This window comes from Xenopus laevis, chromosome 7S (genome assembly GCF_017654675.1).
Source record: "Xenopus laevis strain J_2021 chromosome 7S, Xenopus_laevis_v10.1, whole genome shotgun sequence".
Lineage (NCBI taxonomy): Eukaryota > Metazoa > Chordata > Amphibia > Anura > Pipidae > Xenopus > Xenopus laevis.
Genome location: NC_054384.1, coordinates 38,490,114 through 38,512,856, shown reverse-complemented (window position 1 = coordinate 38,512,856; position 22,743 = coordinate 38,490,114). Strand labels below are relative to the sequence as shown.

At 36.5% G+C, this 22,743-nt stretch overlaps 1 protein-coding gene across 18 annotated transcripts in view; it reads right to left on the bottom strand.

Moving 5' to 3' along the window:
* ldb3.S (LIM domain binding 3 S homeolog) overlaps positions 1-22,743 on the bottom strand; it is a 111,280-nt gene that overhangs the window by 74,697 nt on the left and 13,840 nt on the right. For all 18 annotated transcript variants that reach the window (XM_041570356.1, NM_001086768.1, XM_041570355.1 and 15 more), the window contains exon 3: positions 2,595-2,746. In XM_041570356.1, coding sequence (XP_041426290.1) covers positions 2,595-2,746 — 152 coding nt within the window. The remainder of the gene's footprint in view (positions 1-2,594; positions 2,747-22,743) is intronic.

Below are 22,743 nucleotides of genomic sequence, written 5' to 3'. Positions count from 1 at the left end.
TGACAAATCTCCTGTTCTTCGGGCGACTAATCTCCCCAAACTGCTTTCCCCTAGCACATCGGAGGGCTTTCAAACCTGCCCTTACAATACTACAATCCCATAAGATACGCTACCAATGGGAATTTCACCTTAAATGGAAAGCAGTATTGTCACTCGATTCTGGAAGAAGCCATGGACACCCTTGCGTTGGGAAGCCTACCCAATTCAGAGCCACTGAAGTCAGCACCCTCTCCACTGAACCAACACTCAATTTTGAAATCTGACATGGGGCTAGACATATTGTCAATTTCCCAGCTGCCCCAAGTCATGTGACTTGTGCTCTGATAAACTTCAATCACTCTTTACTGATGTACTGCAAGTTGGAGTGATATCACCCCCTCCCTCCCCCCCCCAGCAGCCAAACAAAAGAACAATGGGAAGGTAACCAGATAACAGCTTCCTAACACAAGATAACAGCTGCCTGGTAGATTTAAGAACAGCACTTAATATTAAAAACCCATGTCCCACTGAGACACATTCAATTACATTGAGAAGGAAAAACAGCAGCCTGCCAGAAAGCATTTCTCTCCTAAAATGCAGGCACAAGTCACATGACCAGGGGCAGCTGGAAAATTGACAAAATGTCTAGCCCCATGTCAGATTTCAAAATTGAATATAAATAAATCTGTTTGCTCTTTTGAGAAATGATTCATTTTGAAAAAAATGTTTTTTTCCCATGACAGTATCCCTTTAAGCATTTATTACTATTTCTCCCCTTTATTGTGACTACGATCACTGACCACTCATCTTGGGTCCTTATATCTGTACCATATCATAACCCTATTTCTAAATACCAGTTTATATACTAACTGTTACTTCGAGACTCGAGACTGTTTAATTTAGGGTCACAACCATTGCCCACTCATTATGACTGTACCATATCATAACCCTTTTCTTCCTCAGAGTTCTAAATATTGGTTCAAATACTGACTGTTTTATTTCTTTGTGACCCTCTAACCTGAATCTGAATCTGCAATTGCATTATCCAGGATTACAATCATTGCACACACATGTTGGGTTCTATACTGATTTAATTTGCCTGGATCCCCCGATGGCGAACTCACAATCCCCCCCCCCAAATGAGATTATAAATCCCAGAGATCCGTACATCCCTTTAGTTGTGATACCAAAGTTTATGAAGTTTATATGTTTGACATACATAATAATGAAAATACAAGAGTCATACAGTACTTATTTTCTCGTCTACATAAATGCATCATTTGACTCTTGTATATTATCGAAAAAAGAATGAAACAATTGTACATTATTGTATTGTGAAAAAAAGATAAAACTATAATAAAAAAATACATGAAAAGAAATTTATGAAAAAAGAGCCATATATTGCTGTTAACATTAAACCACTGTACTATAGCTTGCAATATTTAACATTTTCAATTTTGTTTTGTTTTGTTTTTTGTTTTAAAATCTTCTGAATAAAAAGGCAATTCTCCTTATTCCAAATGATTTCAGTTGGCATGTTTGCATCCTAACATGATCAGTATGCCTGTCACCATTTGCAATGAACAATAATGTTTGCCAATATGTTATGCTTTTTTTTTTGTGCCCATTTTTCCCCATGTCAGGCTGCTGCCAGATGAAGTGTTTCAGGACAGAGAATTGTGGGGAATATAACTTTTTCTCCATTAGATATACACTTTGACTGGGTGCAGAGCTATCAGAATAATAATTAGGTTGGTGAATGCAATGATTCTGTTTTCCTGTTAGTGCCTATTAAATTCTTTTTAGTTTCAGAGCATTCACGTCTCCCCCAGCATCTCCAACTTGTGGGCTAGTTCAAATGAATTGCATTAGAAAGTGTGCCATTTATATTAATAAGCTTTTACCATAGGGTTCAAGAAAATTCACTGTCACACTCAGTAAATTGTACCAGGGAAACCCCTTGCATGCTTATTAGTGGACAAGGGCAATGTTTCAAGGTTACACCCCTTTATCGAGATGCTTGAAGCTTTGAATTACAGAAAGACCATCTCTTACAGACTACATTTTAATCAACTAATTCAAATTAAATGATTTTCTTTTTCTCTGTAATAGTAAAACAGTACCTTGTTCTTTATCCTAACTGAATTAAATTAATTCTTATTGGTGGCAAAACAATCCTATGGTCCTGGTCATTCTGGATTACAGGTCCTTTACGTCTATCATACATCTTGTTCTAAACCTGTAACTAGAATAGTTTCCCGAGAAAATTTGGACAAAATTCAAAAAGCAGAAATCTGTGAGCTCTGAAATTCAGAAAAAATGTTGATAACTTTTTCTTGGGTCATTGTGCATGTAACAACCATGAGATTTGTTTTAATAAGAGACTATAGTGTGTGACACTTATGAAACATGCATATTTACTCGTAAAAGGGGTGAGTTCCTGTCATAAGGGTCCTCCCATACTGAATACAAGATGTATATATATATCTTTAAGATCACTTATTTCCCTTTTCCTTCTAAATCAGATAAACATTAATTCTGTCATATTGATGCCTCATTATTAATATGGCATGTACTTTTGTATCATATACCTAAATCTAGTAGAGTTCACTTACTTTTGAAGTGTGAGGCTCAAGTTGTAGCTGGCAGATTTAATCTTGTTCTGAGCCTCTAAGTGAGTCATGCCGTCTGTGTTGACTCCATCGATAGCAACCACTACGTCACCCTGGTTTATACTGGATTGTGCTGCTTTACTGCCTGGGGTAACCTGGTGACAAACATAAAATTTAGTTATATCCACTGTATATATTTTGTCATAAACAGGTGTTCATTGCTGTCACATAATCACAGAAATAGAGAAGAGATTTAAACACTCATGCATTCACATACCTTATATATTTCTGTATAAATATGTGTGTGAGTGTGAAACAATGTAATACGGAAAAAGATCTGAGTTGCTTTCAACTATTTAGAAAAGGTGACTGCCAAAGACAAAAGGACAAAAGAATTCAGCTATTCTATAATTTCTTATTTTCAGTATATTTCCATTTCAATATTAGGCATGGTTAATTAGTAACTTAGTTTTATTTTACCAGATATCCAATTATCATGAAGACAAACAATCTAAAATTGGGATGGCCTGAAGGTAAGATCCGGCCTTCAAAAAGTTTCCGATGGCCTCAACAATCACCAAAGTTCCATAAACTTCTCAAATAACTGGTGTAATATACCCAAGCCCTGAGATTGCTCATCTCTGTTTTAATATAGTGGCAAGTTGGTCCATCTGCTTTGCTAACAACTAGTTGTTTTCAGATAGATCACCAGAAATAACAACTTTTTCCAATGACTTTCTATTCGCTATGTGTGACCGTTTTTCTAATATTGAAGTGTAAAATGTCATTTTTTACCTAAAGCAGCTCTTAGGGGGGGTCGCCGACCCTGTAAACTGTTATAAATGGATACATTTAGTTGATACATTTCTTATCTTTGTCCCTGCTGAGCAGAATCTCTGTGTTTCATTACAGGCAGCTTTTAGAATTGATACAATTGTTGCTAATACTCCAGAGATGCTGCTGAGAAATGGATCAACTAAATGTTGCAAAATTATAACAGTTTAGAGTCTGCACCTGAATTACTGAGCTGCCAGACTCAAACACCAGAGACAAGAACATTCAACTTTAAACTTAGATTTTGGAAAACAGTAAAAAATAAATAATGGAAAGTAATTAAAAAAAGTTTTTATTTCTGGGGAATAATCTAAAAATAACTGAATTGAAAAAAGTGTTTGGAAGGTGAACAACCCCTTTAACTATAATGAATTATATAATATTATATGGCTTTAAAAAAATAGACTGGAGGAAAACATTGTAGCAGGTGTGCACCAAAGATTATATTGCCAACAGTTTCCTGTACTATGATAATGCTTTTTTTTTCTTAATGAAAGTTACAGGTGCAAAATTCAAAACATTTGTGTTATTATTGAGGCAAAATACTAAATCTACTACAAAGACCAATTGTAAAAGAGCTTGAATTCTCTAGATTACAGCATACCAATATTTGTATTTAGGTATCCGTTTCCTTTAAAATGGATTGGCTGCTACACTGCACAGTAAAACACAAATGCACAGTTCTACTTCAGATCTTTAGTAGTTTTGCAGTGACATAGACCAACGTTTGTTCTATCTAATAACCTGTAGAAACCAATCACATATTTACAATATTCAGCAATCAGCATTCTTGTATCTCTAGATCAAGCAAAACTTACTGCTGATTGCAGTGACGTAACTAGAGGGGGGCGGGCCCTGGCGCGGGACGCGCTGCCGGGCCCCCCGTCCCCCTCCGTACACCCGGAACCGCCGGGAATCGTGGCGTGTGAGCTGCCGGGGGGCCCTGAGGGGTGCGGGCCCTGGCCCAATCGCACCCCCTGCTCCCCCGGTAGTTACACCACTGGTTCTTATAGGTACTGGACAAGTTGGACTTTTACTCATGTAATTCCTATATTGAGTGTCTAGGGAATGACTAAAGTGCTGTCTTTAAAATGTAATAATTATCTTTCATTTAATTAGCGGTGACATATTGTTCAGCACTAAACTGAACTTGGTGCAATGCTTATCATATCATGTGGCATGGGAGAGGAAGAGGTTTCTACATGATTTACAGTTTTAAAAAACTCCCATCACCTCGAAGTTTGATCCTTGATAAATCTGCCCCTAAGTGTCCATAATAATGGATAGGTTTTCCAACTCAAAAAAAGAACAATACAGTTTTGTGGCTTAGATTCCCTAGATTCCATTTTGTATTAAATGTTTCTCTTCTGAAACCTACTTACTGTATGAGGCCTGGGGCTGCCTTAGAATTTTTCTTCTGAAATATGGAAAGCTTGGTTGGAATTATTCCACTGCAAAATGAGTAACTGTAATGTGGCTCTGTTTGTGTTAGACAACTGCATGACAGATTGCTGTAAATGTAATGTACATATTTGGTGCTCTGGTGTTTATGAAAACTAAAAAAAAATTCCCTATTTAGCCTTCCCAAATTAAAAACATATTCCTATTCTGGTACAAATCACTGTTGCAGCCATGAAGTAAAGTCAATCTTGTTGTTAAGTGTCATCTTTAATATTATCCTTTACAGACAAATTGTTGAGCCAGTCACAGTATGATGAAGATTTTTAGCTCTGTTATCAGCCTCTGAATAAGACAAGCATGGCTTGCTATCAGTTCTGAATTGCAGCCAAATAAAAAGAGCCCATAAATCATTTTTGTGTCCCCCAGAGGCCATGAGACATTCTTTTGAGGTTATGCAGGACACCAAGGATATTATAGGCTTCCTAAAGGACTTGTATTTGATATCTGGTACAGTTAGCAAATAAACAATTTGCAGAGCAGAGAAAATAAAATAGACTGGTGCAACTAGACATTTCTCTTGCATGCACACAAGATGTTTGAGGCACTGAGCAGTGTGTGTGTGTGTGTGTTTGTGTATGGGAATATGTGTTTGGCCATCAAGGAAAACTCAAGGATTAAAACTGTTAACGACATCTGTTATTGATATTGCAATATTTATATATAAATCCATATGTATTTTCTGTATAAGTGCCCCTAACTTTGGGTGTCAGTGTCTATAGTTATTATTCAGAGGGTCTAGGATATTTATTAACCAAAAACTGAAGTGGGAGGGGGCTCTGGTTCATATAAATGAGGCCAAGAACCAGACAGATTATGGACATAATAATACAATATAGGTGATCACAAAAAAGGATAAACCCCTCCTGCAAAATATAGTGTGTGGGTGGCTCCTTTAAGTAATTTTTTACAGTATCAACATAGTCCTTGAGACACAATAAAACACTATATCTATACCCAATTTCTTCACTACTTTGAAATAACATTAGAAGTTGGTGCTTAGGTTTTCAGTTTCTGCAAGTCAATGTAACCCTCAGGGGCTAATATACTAACAATCTATTTTTTTTTTCACAAATCTCATCATTGTGTTTTTTCTATATTTAGTAAAAGCTCTACTACAAAAATTCACCAAGTAAAAGTTGTCAAGGTCCTATGGAAGTCAATGGTAGCTGCACTGATCTTATTGGACTGTTTTTAATGAATTTAGATTTTTTTTCACTAGTAATTGTTTGAAAAATTAAATTTTTTAGAGGTTTTAGAGGTATTCATGTTTTTTTTTATCCTTCAGTGCTTTTTTTGTTCATGCTTTTTAAATTGAGATCTTTTAACTAATTCCATGGCATTTGTGGTTTTAGAGAAAGTGAGTTTAGTTGTGGTTTCAAAAACCTCTAAAACCACTATACCACACCAGCTTTTCAATAACATTATTAAACCAATTTCTTTGAAAATATAATGGAGAAATGGAACAAAACCTTAGGTGATCCTATTCATAATTTTGTTTACCTACGTTCAGCAACTGTATAATTGATACCCATTCTTCTCTAATACAAATCTTCTCAAATGGTTTACTGGATGGCTCACTAAACCAAATAAAGATTTGTATATTTTCGATAATGCTTTCTTTTATTAAGCCTTAGCACCTTCTGCTGATGCCAAAACTTGACAGTGATAGGAAAATCAGCAGAGCATGCAAAAATGTTAAATTCTGATATACTAATGCTATCCCAAGTTGTCTTAAACACAAAATTAAAAATAGATACAGGAACATCTGCTGACCTGATACATCCAATACCTTTGACTTGGACAGTTTAACTGTGTCAGTACTAACATATAAATAAACCCAAGCCATTCCAAAAAAAATGGACGCAGTGATACATAGTTTCCAATCACTTAACAACTAACCTTGTCCAATATCCCAGTACCTTAGTGACCTTTGAAATGCATTACTGACACCACTGTGTCAATAAAGCTTCAGAATCTAAGAGCTATGGTTGCCTGTATTTTTTTTTGTATCAGATATTTGAAATCCAGATAGTCCTTAAAGAAATGGAGAGCACCTGTTAAAATCAGACAGCCCAGTTCAGAACCATAGACGTGGTAACCCTTTATACAAAGCAATAAAGCCTTGAAAAGGGTTATTGATAACTTCTGTAAGCAGAGAAAGCCGAGAACAGGATAGAGATATAAAATTACACTATTCAATACCCATTGCAAAAATACCATCTTCTTTGTAAAAGGCATCAAAAAAGGGATTTCCCCATCTAATCTATGTATTTTGGTACTTACATTTTTTGGTTGTAATGGTTGTGGATAGGATGGGAATAAATAGGCTTACTCCTTTCACTTTTTATATGGCTGCTCCATGTATTTTTAATACTTTCTTTTTCCTTATTTTTAGTGTATGGCCCCTGATTAATATCAGTTTCATATCAGTTTGAAGAAAATGCTACTCGTCAAACATTAAATATGTATTCAACATTTAGGGGGGTATTTATCAAGGGTCGAATTTCGTGGGGTTAAACCCCTCGAATTCGATCCTTGAATTGAAATCCTTTCGAATTTGAATATCGAATTTGAACAATTTAGCGCTAAAAAAAGCATTCGATCGATCGAATAAAAATCGAAAGATTTGAATGATTTTCATCGATCGATCGAAGGATTTTTATTTGATGCCAAAAACGTAGAAAATGCTTGTAGAAGGTCCCCATAGGTTTATAATGCTATTTTTTAGGTTTAACTTGGCGAAGTATTGAATTGAAGGATTTTTAAAGAGACAGTACTTCGACTATCGAATGGTCGAATAGTCGAACGATTTTTTATTCGAATCGTTCGAATTGAAGTCGAAGTCCAATTCGATGGTCGAAGTAGCCTATTCGATGGTCAAAGTAGCCTATTCAATTGTCGAAGTATCCAAAAATTTACTTCGAAATTTGAACTTTTTGAAATTCGAATATTCACCCGAGGCTTAGTAAATCTGCCCCTAAGAGTCAGCTATGATTGGCTTCTTCTGCACAGTTGGAGCCATATCAGTCACCTTCTGAGATCCAAACTAGCTATTAGTGGGCAAGTCCACATTCCATAGAGATTCTGTAACTAAGCCCATTTCAAAACAAATGTTCCTTTAAAACACCGAAATGTATAATTATTTTTTGCCTCCTCAAAACGGATCCCCCTGGAAAGTTCTGATGAAATGCCAAGATTCAGAGAGAGGCAGGGAAGATATTTATTGACCTGTGATGAGTTGATTCTGAGTGCAAGAGAGGTTTTTGGAACCAGAAATAATCTTGGTGTTTTCTAATGCGCCTGAAATGGTTTGAATTACTATTAAATCTACTGGAACAAACTGAACTTTTTGATTGATGATGATCACTGTAGACCAAAGTAGAACAAAATGAGGGTTGAATCTTGTTAATCTTGTTAAATCATATATTCTTGCCAAAGCAGTTTTGAAATAGTTTGGCCACATACAATAAATAGCAGGCAGACCTACAGTTCCTTTATTTTGTGTCTTGTTTGCAACAATTCACCCAAACCCCAGGTGCTAATCAAAACAGATCTGCCCCCTTGTGCATACAAAAATTGCTCCTTAATTACTGTAAAAGTAATTGTGTCCCATGGGTTCTAAGTTACAACACTCCAATAAAAAATCCATCCCTTTCTCTAACTAAACACAAGAAGATGTTAAATGTATTTTTCAAAGTGTAAATATAATAATGGCATGCACTAAACAAGCAGCAAGTACAGTATATTAAGTATATTTAATGCCTTAGCTTAATAATAATTGTACAGCACATAGATTATGTTTATAGTTCTGACCAGTTAGAAATACTGATGTTTTTTTAAAGCCATATGTATTCTAAAGCCAATAATGCCAAAGGAGATACCAAAGTTTCTTCATGGGGCATGAAAAGCTTACTTATACAGTATATAAAACATATATGCTCATCCCAAAATGTTCCTAATTGTAACAAATACAGAAGTCATAAAATACTATATGTACAATGTATTATGTGTACATTGTACCATACAAGTGGAAAGGTGCTTTAGTTCCTTTAGCATGTTAAGTTCTCCTGACCTTCAATACTATGTTTAAAACAGGCCTAACTGTCATCACTTCCAAGTGAGATTTTACATTATGCAGGAATCACGGCTTTAGCTGTTCTGGAATTCCAGGGATTGCCCATACATAGCAAGTATCCTGGTTGTTTAAAATAGAGACAGTCTTGCATTGATTCAAGCTGTATAAGGTTAAGAACCATGGAATGCAAGGAAGGTGGACAAATGCATTAATTCAGCTATGGTTTATCTGAACAACTAAACAACTATGGCTAATTTTGTGCCTTCTTATGTTGAGATATTATTTTAACCATTTAGTGATTAAGGATGTGTGCAATATGCGTGTGCAGCATGCACAGGTATGTCTACAGGACCTACACACAAAAAGTTTATTTGCAAACACAGCACAGTGTGCAAATTTGCCATGCTTGCAGGCCTGGATTTGCAGCAAGGTGCAAAGGCCTGGGCCTAGGGTGGCACAAATGTCTAGGAACGTAGATTTCTGTGCTTTCAGACCCCCCACCAAATCAACGGATCACACTTGCATGCGATCCTGGGGGGGGGCGATGGAGGATTCTTGCACAGGGGACAGGTGGTGTATGACGCTGGCCTCTGGGCACCAACACATAAAAAAACGGCCCTGCATGTTTATTTCCTACAGCGCTGAGTTTTTCCAACAATTCCATCATCAATATAGCTAACACAATGATGTGTGTCAAAATGCACACAAAGTACCTTGTGTGTATCTTGTGAATTTGGTGCAAGTTGGAGTGTGTATACTGTCAATTTCTGTGCACAAATGTGTGCCGTGTCAGTAACATCATTAGGACACTATTCATTATTTACACAACCCACTGTGAAAATTATGGAATTATGGTTACATCCAGGGTGACTGTAACTCCAGGGTTCCCTAGTGTTCATGGACACAATTGGGACTATTAATCATGAAGTGCAAGGAACACATTTGTGCATAAGTGTCTTATATGAATTGTGTAGCACAATAATTTTGTATTTTTGCACAGTGCACTTAAGTTCGTAGTATTTGAGCCCTAATGTTTGTTTTTATAGTTGCTTGCCAAATACCACCTTCAGGGAGTTTCTCTTTTCATTACAGGTGGAAGATGAATGCACAGAACATAGCTTAACAGCCAAAATATGCTATTGACAGCTCGCAAAAGTGCATAAAACAAGGAGTTATTTTCCACTTCATTTGGTACTGAACATGACCAGTTTGATACTGTCACTAATAAAGTCAGGGAGTTTTCAAATGACGCAAATGGCTGTTCGTGTCAAAGAAAAATAAAGAAAAACATTAATTTCAGAAATGATAAGGATCTATTGTTGAGCTACTGTTCCATCAATGTGAAAGTGAACTCTGCCGACCTATGTACTAAAGAATACCAAGTCACAGGACATGAGTTCTACGTCTTTTTTATAATGAATCAAAATGGAAAAAAAAAAAATCAATGACGACATAGATAACATTATGTCTGCACTGCCTCTGGGCTTCCACTTTCCATCTCAAACATGAGTTGCTTAAAGTGATCAATGTGCCTTTTATTGTAGCAATTGACAATTGCTCTGTATAACAAAGGGAGAAACAACAACCTATTGATTAGATGTAAAAACCCAGGCAAAGGCATTAAACGTGATCTGTCAAGCCTGTGAATAGATTTCTCCCTGTATAAATGTATACATACAGTATTAAATCTTATTCTGCTTCAACAAATTATCTGAAATATAATCTCTACAAGAAGGATGTCAAACTGTCCAGGGCTCATTTCAAACCAAGTGGCAGTGTGCAAGGTGCCATGTTTTTTTTGTTATTAAAACCTCCACCCCAAGATTTGCTGCTATTAGCAAATGTGGTACATGCAATCTGTTAATTTGCTGTGCTGGTATAGTTCTGGAAGCCCAGGCAGATTGTTAGTTAGGTGAGATTAAGGGGTGAACACATTTAGCTCTCCTAGATTCCTTTGGCACTATGGCAATAATACTGAAATAACAATGTATTCATATGCCTGTAAAGTCATTATGTGCCAAGAGGTGTTGTGACAAAGCTGGATTTCAGAGGAGAGCTTGAATATTCAGAACTCTTTGTACTAAAGTGATGTGATGATGTAGCCCCCACGATGTATTACAATTAACAACTATTTCCAGTGGCCAACAGATTTAACATAATGTAAAATATTACACTAGAAGCAATGCAAACTGGGACAAATTGCAGGTCGCATTCACAGTACTACAGGGTGATGGAATTAGTGTTTAAATTGTACATTTTGGGTACAGTAGAAAGGTAGAAGAAAGCATGGCGGGAGCTCCATGATTATGAAGGATTTGGGTTTTTTCCCATGTTTTTCACTGTGGTTAAATCTAAAAGGAATCCTCAAATCAGCCCCTTTTCAGTTGAATCCCATTTTTCACAAATATTTTTCTGGGATTGTGCAAGCTTTGGGCTACATTAAACAGCAATGATAACATATGAATGTGATAAGGCAGCAGCACTTTCAGATGCATATTTCTCTGTTTTATTCCATAAAATCCACTAAGGCAAAGTATTAATGTCACTGGAAATGCTGCAGTCAGACTAACCATGACCCTGAAATAGATTTATGTAACTCGGCATGCTACCAGGAAACCATTTCTGTGGCTCCAACTGACGCTTTGTAAGCCATTCAAAAGCATTCCTGTGATACTGCACAATCTGAATGTTCCCTTCAGTAAAGAGCACAGAGCCTATTATCTTACAGGTGTCCCTTGCACAGAATTGCACAGTGCTGAGGTATCCTAGATACACGCTCGGACAAATGTTATGATAAATAATTGCTGTAGGAGGTTTATGAATTCATGTTTCAAGTTAATAGCAATGTCACAGAATGTTCATAGTCATATAACCCTTGCATACTGTATTTTTCTGCATGGTATTTTAGTAAACCCTACCAAAAATATAATAATGGGGTGAAACCTACTTTTGGGTCATGAATTCATGAAAGATATATATCACTATAACAACTTTGATTTTACTAGACCTGGTTAGCTGTTTTAGCAACTTTTAATACTGCTCTGAGGTCTTCTGTTTTAGAAATGTGCTGTGCTGAGGATTATTGATGGGTGAATCTGTCCTGTTTTGCTTCGCCGAGAAATGAGTGAAAACATTTGCTGTCATGAAATCCAGAAGGTCACCGCAAATCCATAAACCCATAAAGCACAAGCATTTCCATGTATAATTTAAGATACGTAGGGCTGCAGTAAAATAGTAATATAGATGCAACCTACATGGAAAATCTTAGTCTAGGACTTTGAAACACTAGGAAACTCATTTAGTAACATTCAAATTAGGGATGCACCGAATCCAGTATTTTGGATTCGGCTGAACACCCAAACCACGAAAGATTCAGCCGAATACCGAACCGAAACCTAATTTGCATATGCAAATTAGGAGTGGGAAGGGGAAAACATGTTTTACTTCCTTGTTTTGTGACAAAAAGACACGTGATTTCCCTCCCCGCCACTAATTTGCATATTCAAATTAGGATTTGCTTCGGCTGGGCAGAAGGATTCATCCGAATCCGAATCCTGCTGATACAGGCCGAATCCTGGCCAAGTCCCAAACTGAACTCGCAAATTCGATTTAGTATTGTTTTTTCTAATAGAATGTAATTGTGCTGCATTTGGGTTGTGCCATGTTTTTATGTGATCAAATTAGCATTTTGATAAGTAGGCCTCCCAGGGTAATATCATACAGTATAACTTATCTTTCCAAAGTGACTCCTGTTGACTACTTGGCCTTCCTTGATATTGGTACTGGTAAACGAATAATTGCTACCGAAATTATGGCATGCAAGATACAGTACATCATGCTTTTTGAATTCTGTGGGAGATGCAAAAGGTCGGAAAGTAGATCCAACTGCATTCATAAGTGAGGTTAACCCTGAGGGTAACACTGGTCTTGACCCTTAACGACAATAAATAATAAATAGGACTTCATCCCCCAAAAGTCAGATAATAAGATATTTAATAGGTAATATTGAATAGAATTAAAATGATGATATTTATTAGTCAACCATGCCAACACATATTAAAACCCTACTCTTACTCCTGTAAGAAGAGGGGGCCCTCCCATCTGTGACACAAACAATTATATAGCAAATTAATGATGTTATCACAATACTGTAAATAATAACTGCTGTTAACATTGAACTAAAAAGTCCACCAAAAATTAATACAACGTCTTGATTTAATTGAAAAGATTTGGAGGAGAGATGCATCAGGTGCAGAATAACTTTGTTTGCACCACTGTGATTAAGCTTGCTTCCTCAAGAGTGGTCAGTATAAGTCACAAATAAAGTCTTGTATACAAAATGTTGTCTCCTATTTGTAAAACAACCCCCATTGTGGTGCTTGTATTAATATCCCAAATATTTTAGTAAAGGTTGACCATTAGCAATGTAGAGTTAAATAAATTGTTTTTAAAAAGCCACACTCCATAAAGCCACATAATGGCCATTTACAGTTATCCAACGTCTGTTTGGCCACTCCATGCACATTCCTATTAGTATCCATAACTAACCAATATTTATTTTTAGCATTTTGAGAAATCAGATTAAACAAATTAAAATAAAGTTATTTATTAGGCACTACTAGGATATAAATAGTGTACACCTTTACACATATAGAAACAGGGAGGGTGAATATTATAGTGTTCTTAAAGCTATTACTACTGCTTTCAAAATCAGTTATTTCACAACTGCCAACAAAAAAGCTCTGCTTTATCAAGCCACATAATAAGCTAAGTGTGGAGTGATAGCTTATCAACATTTAAACAACATAATGAGGATTTTCTCACTGCCAGGGGAGAAAGGCATTTCTTTCTCCATGCTATATTTGTACATGGAAGAATGCTTGGCAGTGTGTAGAGCTCTCCTATGTCCTTTTATGCTCTCCTCATGAGATGGAATATCTAGGGCACCTACTATGTCATATTAGAGACAACAGGATTATGTCCCCTGAAATCTATGCAATAGTTATTATTAAAGTGACAGACTGTCATCCTAATTTAATTGAGGAATAATAAAACCCATGATGGAGCTCTCGTTTTCATCAGCTAGACCAGGAGTGCCCACACATGTGAGGTCTACTTTTAGTGATGTTGTCCCATTATGATCTACATCTATAAAAGCATTGTTAGCATTCTGTTCCTTGGAAAATATTACTTAAATATTATAGTGCTTTATAGGAAAGGGGATATTGCACCCCTCTTGGTAAAATTTGATATTTTTTTAATTTTTGTTTATTACTTTCACGTGACCATTCACTGTTTCTAAAGTGTTATCCAGATTTATTTAGAAACATACCTGTTAAGAGGAACACTTAAGAATCTCAGGATTATGCTGATGCTGACCACACTATATAATTAAGTGTCCTGCTATGCCACTAGCACAATATATATGTACATTTCAGAGTCATAAAGACTTGTGGCCAGCAAGTCAACACCCAAACGTGCCCAATATCTTTCATGCAACTGAACCATGGGTGTGACAGGATTGCATTAGTACTACCTGCACCATAAAATGTATTTTTTTTGCATTACAAGGGAATCTATATTGGAATATAGAAGTCTGTGGTATTTTTCTACACAGGCTACTACAAATTCTTAGGCCTGTCCTAGTCAAGGAGAAATACTTTTATGGCCCTCTTTAAATGGCCACATTCTATTTCAATGAAACTGCTCCTTTTGCTCTAAGCTTGCTTCTTTTAAAGGGATGCGACAATGGTAAAAGTATAGGGTGGTGATAAATAAGGTTGTGATCAGTTAGGCAGAGAGTCAAATATAGCATGGGAAAGATTAAAGCTAGCCATACGATGTCAGCCATTGGCTACTAAGTTGGCAGCTTCTTAACTTATGCATGGGGCTGAACCTACCATCCAACCTTAAATGCATTGGCAATGAGCATGTTGGAGAACAGGGTTACACTACATTTGTATCCTTGTTCTTTTATTATCATTATCTTTTAACCTTATTTGCACCTCTATGCTAAAATCCTAACATTCCTAAATATCAAAAATAGCAAAACATTTAATTAGCATAGAAACAAGAATCCAAATGCACCCAGAAATAGAAATGTGTATTATATTTAGCACCAAACTTAAGATTTCATGAGTTGCATCACCAAGTTAATTGTTCAGTGCAGCCATATGTACAGGTATTGGATCCATTATCAGGAAACCTGATAATAAAAAGGCCATCTACCATAGAATCCATTGTAATCAATTTGTCCACATTTTTTAAAATGATTTCCCTTTTCACTGTAATAATAAAACAGTACCTTGTACATGATCCAAACTAAGATATAATTAATCCATACTGGAAGCAAAACCAACCTATTGGGGTTCTTTAATGTTTATATGATTTTCTAGTAGATTTAAGGTATGAAGATTCAAAATCTGGAAAACCCCCAGGTCCTGAACATTCTGGATAACAGGTCCCATACATGTACATGCAATGTATACATCACATTATGACTAAGCTTCAGATCAGAATTGTGCACCAGTTTTGCCAAGGGCAGACTATAAATAAGTGAAAGATTTAAAATCCTGTATTGGTTGTGAAAGAGAAATAAAATCCTATGTCCCAGTCTTGTGACAGTGTTTACTACAAATATACAGCAATAAGAAGTGTGCAGCTGACTGAATAAATGGAAAGCTTAGTTAACTGTAACTATCAGCATTTATCTGTACACCTTTGTGAGTGCTATTGAGTCTACCCTTATGTGACCACCAGTCCAATTTCAACTTTTAAAATGTTACTTACATCAAACTATTATTCATGGGCAACGTTAATGATGCAACAAATGAGTAAAACTGAATAAACTAATTAAATGCTACCTAAAATTATGATATAATTTTAATATTAGGGTAACCATAAGCTGTACACTGAGAAATGACTGACATTTTGTATCTTAATCTTGTGTCTGTGCTGGGCAATGGATGCATAAAACAGGAATCTGAGCAGGGCATGTATTCAGTTTAAAATGTCCTGTACTCATCAAGCATTCCAGAAGGGTTATGTAAATGGCTCACAAGTCCAAAATAGATTTCTGTACACCAGGGTACATTAAAAATAGAGAGCAAGGGTTTTGGTATTCATGTCACCCTCTAAATTAAAATGCAGTAAAGCCCAAAATGAAGTTGAAATGCCATAGCTCACGCACAATTCAGGAAAAGGTTTTGTAAAAGGTACTGTAAAATGTTGACACTTGTAACAGGTTATTACATAGCTCAAGGCTTATAATTACCCTGGCTTTAAAGCATGGAGATACTGTTACAAATGGTTACTGTCACCACACATTTTTTAGTGTGCTTTTAGGACTTTAGGAAGAAGCCAGAGCTGTCAGAGGAAATCCTCAGAAGAACACACACACACACACACACACACACACATATATATATATATATATATATATATATATATATATATATATATATATATATATATTCAGACATTGTCCAGTAAGCCTGAATTGCCCTTCATTTTTTATAGTTTTTGAATAATTTGCCTACTTCTGACTCTTTCGATCTTTCAAATGGGGATCATTGACCCTATCTAAAAAACAAAAAACAATTATTGTTATTTGTTATTACTCATCTTTTATTGAGGCCCTCTCCTATTATTATTCAAATCTCCTATTCAAATCAATGCATGTTTGTTAGGGTAATCTGAACCATAGCAACCAGATTGCTGAAATTGCAAACTGGAGAGCTGCTGAATAAAAAGCTAAATAACCCAAAAATCGCAAATATTAAAAAATGAAAACCAATTGCAAATTGTCTCAGAATATCACTACACCATACCAAAAGTTATTTTAAAGGTGAACAACATGATCTTGGCTTGATAAAGGGCCCTGTGAGGCCCGAAACTTTGCCTTTGTCTACATTGGTTCAGCCAAAAAATAGCACAACTAAAAAGTTGATTCACTCTGTCAGTGTGCAACAGTAATTTGGACTAAATGTGATTTTCCTGACCCGTGGCAGGTTGGATAATACACTGTTTGGCACCTGATCTGAAAGGAAGGAATACAGGGGTTGAGCACTTCATAATTGAATGGAATAGAAAAAGATCTGTGATGGATGGCAGGTGTTTAATCCTATCCAGGGAATACATGCATACAATATTAGAGTATAATTTTAATCTGAAGAGAATGGCTAAATACGCCAACCAGCAAAGGCCTGCCAGCCTGGATGTAGTTTCTGGACTATTCAGGCAATGATGCCTGAAAGAAAGCAGAAGGCACAGGCAAATTTAGTTTCTTAACATGATGCACTTATTTATTCTAGATCATCACAGAGGTGAAGAAAGCAATGATATCCATAATGCTCTTTAGATTTGCTCTAGGTTTACGTAGCCTCCTTCCTTAAGGGTGTTTAATAGCACTTTATTGCTGAGAACATATTCAAACTGCATTCAAACATATTGTGTGTATTTTAAAAGTGAATGTTCGGATTGAATTGAACTTTCTTATTTGATATGGATCCAGGAATGTCAAGCCTTGCTGGTTCCACTTCATTTATGCTTATGATGCCAAGTCTCACATAACAGAGTATGGTTCGTTCTGTTTATCAGCTTGAATGACAGATGGGGGTTCTTCCAGTTCTTTGACATATAACTAGAAGTACATTATCAGTATCATTTAACTGCAGTGAGTAACTGGAGTTTAAAAGAAACTACACTCCATGCTAAATTTGTGCCCCCTTTCAAGTGCACCTTAGGAGTAGGGATGTAGCGAACTGTTCGCCCGCTAACTAGTTCGCGCGAACTTCGACCGTTCGCGTCCGCCGAATGTTCGCGAACGTTTGGGAACGTTCGCATTTTGAGTTCGCGTTCGATCGTTCGACCATTCAACCATTCGAATTCCTTCGACCGCTTAAAATCGAACGTTTTCCATTCGTTCGAACGATTGTAAGCATTCGATCGAATGAAAAGCATTCAATCGAATGGCTTCGATCGTTCGATTCGAATGAAAATCCTTCGATCGAACGATTAAAATCCTTCGATCGTTCGAATCGAACGATTTTAGCGGTGTTCGAAGTTTGCGAACTGTTCGCGAACGTTCGCATTTTTTGCCGGTGTTCGCGAACGGCGTTCGCGAACACCAAATCGGCAGTTCGCTACATCCCTACTTAGGAGAGAAAAACCAAAATATATGTAGATTGGATACCATTGCATTTATATGCATATAGACATTGTATGTATGTATATACATTATTTGATGTATCTTATATGTTATAAGAATAAATTACCTATTCCTTTTCATGTTTTAATATTGTAGGGCTCAATTACAAACATAATTAACTAAATAACAGAATTACAGTTTCCCAATTGTACCAGTTAAAAATACAAATGCAAACAGAGATTATGTTTGGTTGTTATAAGCTAATGCACTTTTTCTATTTAGCCCCTATGTTCATACACCAGACCTGTAGCTCTTTCCAATGCCTTCTTGTCGGTTTGGAGGCATGATCCAATGGATCGGGCATGGTCTGAACTTAAGGATGGATGTGAAGTTATTTGGGTATGACCAGTTATATGTGGATAAATAAAGACCAATACCCCTTATGTTTGCCCATTGTCTGTACCAAGCTGTACCAAGCAATAAAAGAAGGTTAGTTCTAGCATGTATATAGCAACCTTATACCTTATAAACCATATCTATCTTACCATACCCAATCTTATAGGGTAGAAACAGTTGCAAATATATGTATGTGTTCATTTATATAGTTCTACCCAGCATACATTTTTATAACACAGTAATAGCCCAAACACAAACTGAAATATAATATAAATAAATATACACAGTATAAAAGATACAGTACATACACAGAGTAATAAAAATGTAATGACACTTGTTAAAAGACACAGAAGCTCCCCATCCTGTAGAATTTACAAGGTACAGCATTTACAGTGGTGCTTGAAAGTTTGTGAACACTCTTTACTATCCGAGTCTGATCTTAACAACACAGGTTTGTGGAAGTGTGTCATAGCTCAAACAAAGAAGATTTTTGAGGACTTCAGGAAAACATTCTGATGATGATGCTCACCAGGCTGGAAAAGGTTCCAAAACTATTTCTAAATATTCATATGAATTCAGAATTGTATCAGCAAATTCTGCAGGAAAATGTCATGGTATCTGTTTGTAAATTGAAGCTCAAGAGAAAGTGGTTCATACAGCAAGACAACAGCACCACACACACAAGTTGATCTGCCAAAGAACAGGCAAAGCAGAAAAACTTTAATGTTTTGAAATATTCGAGTCTTGGCCTAAATACTTTATAAATGTTGTGAAAGCACCTGAAGCTGGCAGTTCAACAAAGCCCACCAACATTCCTCAGCTGAAGCTACTCTATAAGGAAAAATCCCTCCAAGCCAATGTGCAGGACTGATCAACAGTTTCCAGAAACATTTAGTAGGAGTTATTGCGGCCCAAGGGGGACACACTAGTTACAGCATACGTTTGCCACACACAAATACTGTATGTAACTTTGGATCATTTTCCCTAATAAATAAATGAACAAGAATTATATTCTTGACATGTTTGTTTAACTGGATTCTCCTATTACAGTTTTAGGACTGGAACAATTCACAAACTTTAATTCACCATTGTATGTACCTTTTAAAGGAATTGTTCAGTGTAAAAATAAAAACTGGGTAAATAAATAGGCTGTGCAAAATAAAAAATGATTCTAATATAGTTAGTTAGCCAAAAATGTAATGTATAAAGGCTGGAGTGATTTTATGTATAACAAGTCAGTCAGACACTACTTCCTGCTTTTCAGCTCTCTTGGTTTACACTGACTGGTTACCCTGGTTACCAGGCAGTGACCAATCAGAGACTTGAGGGGGGCCACATGGATCATATCTGTTGCTTTTGAATCTGAGCTGAATGCTGAGGATCAATTGCAAACTCACTGAACAGAAATGTACCATGAGGCCCCCCTTCAAGTCGCTGACTAACTCAGAGTTATAGAGCTGAAAAGCAGGAAGTTGGATTCTGGCTGTTTTATTAGACATCTGTTCACTCCAGCCTTTATATATTACATTTTTGGCTAACCAACTATATTAGAAACATTTTTTATTTTGCACAGCCTATCTATTTACACGGTTTTTATTTTCACACTGAACTGTTCCTTTAAGGGCAATGTCAGATGTAATGCTTTGTCAATGTTTGCAATCTTGCTTTTTCACAGGAAAATGCCTTGGACCACATTTTCCTGTGATTTAACCAAATTGTTGAATGTAAAATGTTTTACATTTAGCAATCCCCATACTTCTGGATTACAAGGTATTTGTACAGATGCTTTGTCGCCCCAGGGAAATTGCTGCTTTTGAAATTGCCCTAAATGATCATTATACCGTACAAATACTTTCTGCATGTCAAAAAGTAATTTCCTGTTGCTGCCTAGTCCATCACACTTTGGAGCATGTGTGATTAACAGTTTGGGAGGCTGGGACAAAACATCCAAAACCTCCCTTTCGTCAGACAAATTGCTAAATTCCCAGTGTACCTTCACTCAGGACCGCCATCAGAAATCGCAGGGCCCCATATGACAACATTTCCTGGGCCCCCTGGGCTACACCCACCGTAAGCCCCACTTACAGGTCTTCCCTCCCCACCACACAGTAAAAAAAACAAAAAAAATATTGGTGGCTAGGGTTCCCACATGTTAATAAAAAATAAAAAGATATTGGTGGTCAGGGCCCCCCCATTAAAAAATATTGGTGGCTAGGACCACACATGAGAAAAAAAATTGGTGGCCAAAATTGGTGGCCAGGCCCCTCCCCCCACATTATAAGAAAATTGGTGGCCAGGGCCCCTTAAACGTCCATGCCTTCCCGAAGTCAGCAGCTCTCAGAAAGATGGGGGGTTTGGCTTATCAAGTAAGTGTGGCGTGGCCGGGCCCCCCTTACCCTCGGGGCCCCCTACAACTCTCCCCCCTGTCCCCCCCTGATGGCTGCCCTGCCTTCACTATCAGGCGTCCCTATTTTCTTCTATATTTTCACATTGCTAATTTTAGATTATTACAAACAACATTTGTTGTTTTTGTTTACTTCTGTAACATACATTTTTGGTAAGGGTTTATAACATCTCATATGTTTCCATGATAATGTAATCACTGCTTGAAAGTAATTCTAGGGGGTAGATTTACTAACAGTCCATACCACTCATAGAGAAATAATAGGATAGACTGATTTTGTTTTAGTATTCATTTCTACCTAAGTGGATAAATTAAGTGTACCAAATCATTAAACCCCTATTAAATTGCACTGTGTTAATGCTAATTACCTGGGGCTTAATGATTTGGCGTGCCATTAGAGGTCAATTAGCAGTATTGTATCACAGAGAGCAGAATAGAGTTCTGGTCCTAACAAAACAGAAATAGCCTAGGCAGCACTTACACAGTTTTACATTTCTAAATAATCAAAATAACACTTTCAGGTGAAAAAAAACAAAATAGTGGATTATTATAGGCCATCAATCTATTCATACCTTCCTTACTAGATAGAGTGATAGAGAAGATATACTTTGGTATTATATTTTTAGATTCTATCATTTGTCCAGTTTTTCTGCTCAAGAATTTACCTGCCCACTGCCATGCTGTACTGTTCCCTACCACCAGTTATATCATTCTAATATTCATGTAAATCTGTAGTTTAATTCTGCTTTAAACAAGGACTGAAACAATGCAACATGTCCACTTATAGAACAGATTTTAGATAAGAGGTTTCCTTTCCCTTTAAATTACATAAAGGATTTACATTAATCTTTTCTGTATGCTTGTCAGTTTATTTAATAAACTGAATATTCCAGATAATGTTTTGAAAAACTCTATTCTATTTCATCCCTTAACTATTTTAGGGATGTAAGGAAGTTATTTTAAACACCACTTCTCTGGAAGGATTTGCATATGGACTCAAGCAGAAGAGTCTGGATATTAATTTCACTAGAAGCAAATATAATGATAGTAACATCCCTTTCTAAGATAGTTAACATCACCATTGGGACCAAAGGAGAGTAACTTAACCTTACCATGTATCTGTCATTTCACTTTCTAAACCAGCAGTAAAGCAGGATTATCAGATTGTGTCTGCGATAACTTGACAGCTAGATACAAACTGTAAAAAAGCTTCAGAAGCATTTGCCTTTAGTTTATTTTTAGATGGGGAACAATACTGCCTATACTCTCTCTAAGGCGAGCACACAAATGTTTTTTCACCTGTCACTGTTTGATTGACTGTGACCTACTGCACTGACCACCCTGGAACCTCTTTCAGTCGCTAATCACCTGAACCCAGTCTAATCCTGTGCATCTAAAATTAGGAGATAGAAGAACTTCAAAAGGACAGAGGGGGGTAAAAGGCAATGTATGAGAGCATTTTCTTTGCTTATGCATTTGTTCATAACAAATGGCAAGCACACAATGGAACATCAGACACAAGTACAGTCACAGGTATCGTATCGTTTGTAAATCTACAAATTATGGAAATGCCGTACTCCCGTAGACTCCAATATAATCAAATAATCCAAATTTTTAAAAACAATTTCCTTTTTTCTATGTAATAATAAAACAGTAGCTTGTACTTGATCCAAACTAAGATATAATTAATCCTTACTGGAAGCAAAATCATCTTATTTGGTTTATTTAATGCTTAGATGATTGTCTAGAAGATTTAGGGTGGTGGCACATGTTAAGATTAAGTGGAGATTAGTCGCCCTGCGACAAATCTCCTATTCTTCAGGCGACTAATCTC